Consider the following 9905-nt stretch of genomic DNA (forward strand, 5'->3'; position numbering starts at 1 on the left):
AAATAACCTGCAATTTTGTGGAAATAACTACAGATTACATACAGAAAATTGTGTGTAAAATGACAGTTAAAGGTGTACAAATGCAATAAATTGTCATTAAAAACATAATATTAATGTAATTTTACATTATGGTTAATTAACTGTCATTTTAAACATGAAACCTAAAATTACTAAAAAATATCTGTAAATCTACTGACACTTCATTGTTTCATTGGATGAAAGGAAAAATGATAGAATATTTCCTGTAAAATTAGTGAGGTGAAAGAAGGCAGTCCTAGAAACCTGTTTTATATGTGCGTCAAATGATAAATTCTGGTCAAAAATTGTCACAGTCTGCTCTATCAGTTTATGTTATGTCACAGTTTGCTTAATCATGTTATGTTCTAGTCATGTTTTTCCCCTGCCACTGTTCCCCCTGTTCACTCATGTCACCTGGCTCATTGTTCACAGCTGCACCTCATTCACTGATCACTCCCTCCACAGTATTTAGCTTCCTGGTTTACTTTCAGTCACTGCAGAATCCTCACCAAACCTTCATGCTTCCACAAAAAGATAAGTTTGGTTACCTGCCTCATAGCCTGCTTAATATAGTGTTTTTCATAGCCTTGTTTTGTTTAGTGTTTTTTTTCATGTTAAGTATCTCTGATGATCCGGCTCGGCCGCACCTTTTGTTCGTGCTCCCTGTATTAGAATAAACCTTTTGATTTTTGGAAGGAACTGCATCTGGGTCCTACCTCTCCACCAGTTGGTGACAAAAATAACTCAAGTTTTTAACCGTTGTACAAGACCCCAAGGAAATTCTACATCTAGAGTAACAATATAGCTCGACAGTTTCTCCTTGAAGTGCTCAGGTCCAAAGATAACGACTTCAGTTTTGTCTCAATTTAAAGGTCTTTCAGATGATGCAATATAGGCAAGAGGTTCCAAACCTTTTTTCTTGGATACACCCCCACATGTATAAAAAAAGAAGTACTGATCCCTGCTGCGGACACATGTATGTGCAGGCACACACCCACCCACCCACCAACACATACACACGCACGCACACACACGCACACACCCACACATACACATGCACCAAAAGAATAATCTCCAAGACTTGATTGCCAGCCCTCTCCAGAATTCTAAGTCATGCTGTTATATCCATAGCAGAAAAAAAGTGTCCACCTTAAGCTCATGGCCCCCTGATTCAGTGGAACGTGTGCCACTGTCTCTGGAGTTGGCACATTCACTTATATATTATTACTCCATGAAAGATAAAGAGTCATAGTCACATGCTATTCATAGTATTTTTATTATTACAAAAATGATAACATATCCAATCAAAATAACAAGGAGCCACTCTGCTGTGTGTAAACGTGTTCTCCAGTAAGACCATGATAACATTATGACAGGTCTAGATAGGGTGTAATCAAACCACTTCCATACATCTCCAGGATTGGGACATCAATTCCTAACAACTCGAAAAGGAAGTCCATGACCTGGTATGATGACATCAGCAGTACACAGCGCCTTTTGGCGGCTAACCTCCTGTACTACCGTGTTCATACTCAAATCCCTCCACTTGTTCACGTCAGAGCAGCACTCAAATAAGTCTCCTGCAACAAGCACAGTGCCTGCTGTGGTTCCTTTCACCTGGACGCTGACATCTTGTCCTGTGTGGCCTGGGGTGGGAAGAACAGATACCTGAGGGTGAGAGGAGACGGTGTGAAAACAGACAAACCTGCAGAGCAACCAAGGCTACCATGTTCTGTCAGACTTGAGTCATTTTCACACACGAATACCATATCTGTTTAGGAGAAGTGTGGACAAATTGGTTCTGACTTTTTCCACGATTGCAGAGATGTTTTTGCTGGAGTTAAGCTCCAGGCTTTTCAGAGAATATGTGGGACAGCCCAATAATAAGGAATTACAGTAGTCCAATCCTGAAGTAACAAATGCACTAGTTTCTCTGCATCACCCTGAGACAGGATGTTCCTGATTTTAGCAATATTACGAAGGTGAAAGAAGGCAGTCCTAGAAACCAGTTTTATATGTGCGTCAAATGATAAATTCTGGTAAAAAATAACTCCAAGGTTCCTCACTGTAGAACTAGAAGCCAAGGAAATACCATCTGGAGCAGGCATGTCCAAAGTCCGGCCCGGGGGCCAATCACGGCCCGTGGTCAGATTTCATACGGCCTATATATATCATAACTTCGGAACTTCGCAACTTATAATGTATTATTTATGGCCCGTCTGCACTGTCAAACAAAATAAATAAATCATAAATCTTGAAACTGTAATTCCTCCTTTCATCAAATGGTGGCAGCACCACTTTAATACTGTCAGTCTCTGCATCTGTGCCGCAAACCCCCCTCTGCTCATTTCTGCCATGGCCACTGCAAAGAAAACGAGGAAAGTTGACGGTGAGGGCCGCCGCTTTCAAGAGAGATGGGAATTACAATACTTCTTCACTGAAAATCAAGGCAATTGTGTTTGTCTAATTTGTAAAGAGACGGTTGCCTTGTTTAAGGATTTCAACATAAAGAGACATTATCAGACTAAACATGCTAATGCATACGACAAGCTAACAGGGAGTGAGCGTGCTGAAAAAGTGAAGCAGCTCTAAGCTGCACTGGCATCACAACAGCGATTCTTCACGCGGGCCTGTGAGTGAAAAGAAAATATCACCAAAGCAAGCTACGAAGTGGCCATGTTAATAGCTAAACATGGCAAACCTTTAACTAAAGGTACATTTATCAAAGACTGTGTTATGAAAATGGTGGACAACATTTGCCCTGAGAAGAAGCAAGAATTTGCGAATGTTTGCCTGGCACGTAACACTGTGGCACGGAGAGTTGAGGACATATCGTCAGATATTCAGATACAACTGGGGGACAGGGGAGAGGCTTTTGATTATTTCTCATTAGCCTGCAATGAAAGCACAGATGCAGCTGACACTGCACAGCTACTGATTTTTTTTAAGAGGAGTTGACAACAACATGAACATAACAGAGGAGCTGCTGGACCTCCAAAGCATGAAAGGCCAAACCAGAGGATCGGATTTATTAGTTTCTGTTTGTGAAGCTGTTGATGATATGAAACTACTGTCACAGTTTATGTTCTGTTCCATGTTGTCATTTCCTGTTTTATTTTGAAAGATCACTGACTTTCTCCTCTCGTTTCAGGTATCTTGCCCTTCCTCCCGTGTCAGGCGTCTGATCGTCTTCCCAGATTCCCAAGTGTTTCCACCTGTTCCCCTTGGTCCCTCATGTGTTCAAATAGTCTGCGTTTCCCTTGTCTTGTGCCAGTATGTTGTCTCTGTCCATGAGCTTCATTACCAGCCTTTGTCTTGAGCCTCGATCCATATTTCCATGAGCCTGCAGTGAGCGATCCTCCTGCAGAGCTATCTTGATTTGTAATTTATTCTTGTTACTAGCCTTAGTTTATTTATTAATACGGTAAGTTTTCATAGCTTCGCTTTTTCCTCCGTTTTCGAGGAGAGATTTTTCGTTTTAACTTTTTAGTCGCCTCCGTTAAAGGAGAGCTTTAAGTTATTGTTAAAGTTGGATATTTTCCCTAACAGAGCACTTTGCTCTCAGGCTGCAGGTTTCCTTGTGGTTCCCAGAGTTTCTAAAAGCAGAATGGGAGGTAGAGCCTTCAGTTATCAGGGCCCTCTCTGTGGAACCAGCTGCCAGTTTGGCTTCAGGAAGCAGACACCTTCTCTACCTTAAAGATTAGGCTTAAAACTTTCCTTTTTGAAAAAGCTTATAGTTAGGGATGGCTCAGGTGATCCTGAAACATCCCATAGTTAAGCTGCTATAGGCTTAGACTGCTGGGGGACCTCATCTGTCACACCTTTCCTCACTTTGCTCTCTTTTTCCCCCTGTTTAATTTCTCAAATTATATTATGTACATTGGGCATTATTGTGGTCAAACTTGTGTTTCCCTGTTCCAACAGGTATCCTTTGAATGGTGTTATGGTGTTTTCTGTCTTCTCAAACCCCAGCTGGTCGAGGCAGATGGTCAGCCTTCCTGGTTCTGGTTCCGGCTGTTTGCCTGTTACTGGTGGCCTCCGGGATATGATAGGCTGTTTTCGCACGCTGGGTCCGCCCGTCTGCTAGCTGATTGGCTGTTCGTGTGTTTCTGATGGCTAGAACAAACTCCATGTAGACAGCTCCACTTCGATAGAAATTCGTTTCAAAACGAAAGTTCTGTCTCGCCTAGACGCGCGCACAGCGGTCACAAATACAAGACAACACACACACACACTCACCATGGCAGAAGCACTAAAAACAAACTCCAAAAGCCACATTTGGAACTATTTTGGGTTTAAACAAGGCACATACGGCAAAGCAATTGACGATGGCCGTCCACTGTGCAGGCGCAGCCACCAAGCTATAGGAGCCAAAGGAGGCAACATCCAACCTCATAAAACCCCCGCAGTGTCGTACCAGGTTAGTATTTCCTGTTTATTTTCTAATTGGCTAATATTAGGCTGTATGCTCCGTGTACAGGCTGAACAACGAAGAGTTAAAAGATGTTAAAGCACCTAGAAAATACACAAAAATATAGTTTTCACAGGGAATCAGTTCCTGTTTATTGTATTTTGTCCTCTATGTTTTATAATGTTGGAGAAGAAGCATTATTGTAGATTTTTTTTTTTAAAAAACCTCAAATTTCATTGTACCACCCCGTATAATGACAATAAAGACTCTCCACTCTCCATAGAAATATTCTATTTCTATTCTAAAAGACAGTGGATTTGTTATCCTAAGTCGATTATTTATATTAGTATTGTTTATAATGCATATAACAACATATGTAATTAATAAGTATTTATAACTTGTACAAATACATTGCAGTTCATAAAAATAATAATAATAAAAAAAGGCTGCAGTCTTGCGATAATACCCAGAACCGTGATACTTTGCCTGGTATAGTATCATGGTTACTTATTTTGGTATCGTGAAAACTCTAGTTCAAAGTCACTTAAATCCCCATTCTTCACCATTCTGGTGCTTGGTTTGAACTTCAGCAAGTTGTCTTGACCACCTTAACATTCCTAAATGCTGTCCTGGCCAAATTTCTGGAATCCCAGGTCAGTGATCAGGACTTTTTAAATGAGAACAGTATTTCATCTAACTTTAAATCCGGTTTTAGAAAAAGACACAGCACAGTTACAGCAGCACTTAATATTTTTAATGATTTTATTGATAACAAACTGTCTAAAGCTTTTGATACTGTGGACCACTCCATCTTTGCACATAGATTACACTGTATAAAGCAGGCCTGTCAGACCATGCAGTTGGCTGGTCTAAAAACTACCTGACAGACAGAACTCAGTGTGTGCAGGTAGACGGCCGCACTTCCAGCTCACTCACTTTGACAAAAGGTGTACCACACAGGTCAGTCCTGGGGCCACTTTGTTCATACTTTACATCAATTACAATATATCAAATGCAAAAATCAATTTTCATGCTGATGACACAGTCATGTACATTTCTGCTTCCACACCTGTCCAAGCTCTTACAGTTACAACTTCCTTTTAACTCTGTTCAACAACATTCTCATGATTTAAAACTGGTTTCAAACGAAGATAAAACGATCATCGACCTGGTAAGTCTTACAGAGCTACTTGTTGGTAGAGCAGCAGCTCTCTATGGACTCCGCCGAGGACACCGGAGACACCAGGGAAAGCGAGCCGATGCGCCCGTCAGACTAAGGCAGCTGGGGGGTTCACACTGCGCTCCCCTTTATTCACTTGGCTATAGTCCGCGCTCTGGCCAACAAGATGAACAAACTGCTGCTCCCCAACACAACCAACACAAACCTTAACAGATCTGCTGCCTTGTGCTTCACCGAAACCTGGCTCGGTGCTCACACCCTGGATACTTCTCTCCACCTGCCTGGCTTTCACCTGCACCGAGCGGACCGCCTAACGCAGCTCACAGGGAAAACGAGGGGAGATGGAATCTGCTTTTACATTAACGAAGGTTGGTGTACTGATGCCATGGTTCTAAACAAATCATGCAGTCCTCACCAGGGATACTGACACTCTGGACCATTGCTACACTGTTATAAAGGTGTCATACCACTCTGTCACCCATGGAGCCTTGGGACTCTCTGATCACTGCATGGTTCATCTTATCCCGATCTCCAGGCAGAAGCTGAAAACTGCTAAGCCTGTGGTCAAGACAGTGATGAGATGGACCAACGACGCCAAAGTGGAATTACAAGCCTGCTTTGACTGAACTGATTGGAGTGTTTTTGAGGTTGCAGCCTCAGACCTGCATGAAATGACTGATACCGTGACATCATAGCTTTTGTGAATGAATGAATCACATGATGAAAACAACAGGTAACATTTTAATTCGATCAATGCACAGATCATATGTGATGCGCAAATGCAACCAACATTGTGGCTAGGTGCCCTGGCTCAACCCACGATTCATACATTCTGAGTAACAGCATTGTTGGGAACAGACTACAAGCTTGCACTGTGGCGATGAGTGGCTTCGTGGTGAGTAACTTTATTTGTGTAATTGTCCTAATATTATTCCCCGTGACGTGCATTGAGAATTTGCGGCGCCAATTTCTATCCGGTTTTCATAGCATTACTATTAGTCAGTGGTTAAAGCTAGTTTCTTGCTGTTTTTGATGGTTAAACTACAGCTCAAGATCTTTATAACAAGTCCCTGATGTTAATAACCCTGTGTGTACCACGTCATCTTGAACACAAACTAAAAAACTGAGATGATTCTAGATTTTAGGGGGACCAGGAATAAGCCAAACACTCCATCCTAGGTGGAGGTGGTTGGGGAATACAAATACCTGGGAGTCTACCTGGACAGCATATTTGACTTTAAATGCAACACTGAGGCTGTCCATGAGAAAGGACATAACAGGCTGCACTTTTTAAGGAAGCTAAGGTCCTTCAGCGTCTGCACCAAGATGTCTTACATCTTCTATAAGTCTGTGGTAAAGAGTACAATCTGCTTTGCAGCATCTGTTGGGACAGCAGCATCAGAACCAGAGACCCAAAGAAACTGAACAAACTGATAGGCTGGCTCTGTGCTGGGGACTGCTCTGGAGCTGATTGTAAAGGGAAAAATGCTGCACAAGTTGGTTAACATGAAGAACAACATTGACCATCCTCTACATAACACAACACTGTAGCAACAACAGAGCATGTGAGGCTTCTTCAGCTCTGCTGCAACACAGAGAGATACAGGAGGTCTTTCCTGCCAGCAGCAATAGCTCTTCATAATGAAGGCTTATGATGATTGTTAAATACATACATCGGTGCCACAATACATTTTTCCTCTAGGATAAATGAAGTAATTTTTCATTTCAACCTATCTAGTCAATTCAGGTTTAAGTGTTTTTAAAAGAAAACTAATTTTGTTGAAATAGTTTGTTAATTCATAACCTTCTTGACCGAAATGTATTGTTATCATGATTAGTATTCAATAAGGTAGTAATATTTAGTTCCATTAATAAAGATATTATATTAATTGAACATTTATCAGGAAGGTCGTCTCGTCAGAGTGAATACATACCCTATTGCTACATTTTTATGATCGTTTATCTATTCTTTGCTTACTTTACTTTCTAAAGAAACCTCGTACGCACAAGAAAACCAGTTCGGGTGGTGGCTTGACCCATCGTATGAATATCTTGTAAACTATGTGTGTGCTATTTGCCAGTGGCTGTTGTGATGGTTACTTACATACTCATCAACAGAGTAAGCGTTCCCCTCTGCCAGCTTGTTGGGACGGTATATGTCCCCTTCGTTGACATCATATCCTACAATCGTGAGCGAAGAAGGAAAAAGACTCAGATTTCCAATGTGATCGGAGTGTCCATGAGTCCCAACGACAATTTGAATGTCTCTGGGTTCTAGACCTCTCTCTTTTAATGTCTGAAGCAGGAAATCCCGGTCCCACGGCCCGCCTGTGTCAACCAGGATAGTCCTGAGTCCCGTTATGAGGGTGATAGTCCCGTCAGCTCTAAACGTCCCATCAGCCTGAGGTAAACAGTAGCCGACTTTAAGGACTGACACGGAGTACGTCTGACCAGAGAAGTCCAGCTGAGTCTCTGGTACACAGACTCTGTGATACCGACCAGAATCCACATCTGTGTCCATCAGGTCAGAACAAAATGCAGACGATCAAAACTAGTGTCTTCTTCGTCTTCTTCTGGTGTTTATTGGCGGCTTACAAACAACGTTATGGTGCATTACCGCCATCAACTGGTAAGAAATATGGATCAAGCAAAATAAAAGAAAACAAACAAAAGAAGCGATATACCTTTATCATCTTTATTCTTTTAATCAGAACAGACACTGCCAGATGAAATATGATTTCAGATACATACATCTCCTGAACTGTTCCATAAAATGTCTATAAGGTCAAACTGCACTTTTATTTCCCAAAGTCTTTTAATAATTTGTATCCCTTCTGTCTCATATTTATTACACTTAACCAAAACAGACACAAAATGTTTTGGTTAAGTGACCCCGGTCATGTTTACCCATTATGTACACTGTACTATTAACCCCACCGTGTCCTTATCTAAGTTTTGATATTATCCTTTCATGTCTTCTATTCATTCCAGTCCACCTAATTTCTCCCACTTTGATTTGAATTCCATAAATACATCTCCTTTTCTCACTTCTTCCCATTGCCTTTGCTATGTGTAGTGTTGGCACACGAATAACAAGGCCAGGGTCTAGAGAAAAAATACTGTTTACTTAACAGACTAGCAGTACAACAAAACATTAGTTCAGCAAATGGTATTGGAGCCTACACTTCAGTAGTCGCCATTTTGAATCTCTTCTCTGTTCTTTTCCGCTATCTCAACAGTTTGCTTTACAACACTGCCACCTAGTGTTATGAAGTAGCAATAATATAATCAGGGACACATCTCCTCTCTCTGTCAAAGAATATACTCTCAATATAAAGTGAATACAAACTGTAATAAGTAAATCCTTAAAGGGGAGGTGGTTGAGAGAGTGATGCTGTTCCTCACTCTTAAGTATTAAAAACGGAACAGCAAAAACACATCAGGAAATTTGATATGCAATACAGTTAAAAACATCCAGGTTAATGCAACAGGGGAGGGAAATATTGTTCATGTGGGTACCAGCTTGTTGGAAAAATTATATAGTTATACTATGACAGAAGAGTCCCTCCATCTGTTCACCTTCTATGATTCAAGCAAAAGTGTTTTGACTCTGGTACTAGTCTTTCCCATAATATTAACTGGTGAGAAGCACCTCTTATGTTCCTTCCCATAACAAGGAATGGGGAGAGAAGCACCTTTCCCCATAACATTGAATATTCCTACCCATAATAATGAATGGTGAGAAAAGCGCCTTTTCTCATAACATTGTGTGATCAGCAAGCATAAACAACATAAATAGCTGGAGCACCATTTGGTCGGGAGACAACTCTGAGCGGTCTTCCTGACAGGTTGTGTGGATTTGTGCGGACTTGTCTCTTTCTTGCAAGAAATAAATGTTTTGTGTTAATTAATCGTATCCAGCGACTCTGAGCCTAATTTTACGCAGAATTTTTCTAACATAATGGTCCTTCGAGCCGGATTCTAAGTCCTTTCCACCTTCCAGAATCGGAGCTGAAACCGTGCACGGGGGAGTCCAGGATTCCTAACTGAAGTCTTCTCAGCACAGTTTCTGAAAGAGGCCGGCTGCCACTGGCTGGAGGAAAGGTGACAGAATCTATTTTTGAATCAGTGGACAGACTCGCTGGATTCTTCGTTGTTTAACTTACCAGTGGATTTATGGTAAGGAACCCTTTGTGTTACTATTGTTGGTTGGAAATAGTGTGATTATTAGGGAAAATTTTGATTAATTAACTAGCAATTGATATAAAATGGTGCTCCAGTTATAGTGATAGAAAA

At 41.3% G+C, this 9905-nt stretch overlaps 1 protein-coding gene across 1 annotated transcript; it reads right to left on the minus strand.

Moving 5' to 3' along the window:
* Window positions 1-1053: 1053 nt before the first annotated feature.
* mblac1 (metallo-beta-lactamase domain containing 1) lies at window positions 1054-8192 on the minus strand. Its single transcript, XM_072376745.1, has 2 exons — window positions 7714-8192; window positions 1054-1686 (listed from the first exon to the last, which is right to left on the minus strand). Exons 1-2 carry the CDS (start codon window positions 8128-8130, stop codon window positions 1447-1449), a joined length of 657 nt encoding a protein of 218 aa, XP_072232846.1. The 5' UTR covers window positions 8131-8192; the 3' UTR covers window positions 1054-1446.
* Window positions 8193-9905: the final 1713 nt, after the last annotated feature.

This window comes from Leuresthes tenuis, unplaced genomic scaffold (genome assembly GCF_036924035.1).
Source record: "Leuresthes tenuis unplaced genomic scaffold, fLeuTen1.0.hap1 SCAF_22, whole genome shotgun sequence".
Classification (NCBI taxonomy): Eukaryota; Metazoa; Chordata; class Actinopteri; order Atheriniformes; family Atherinopsidae; genus Leuresthes; species Leuresthes tenuis.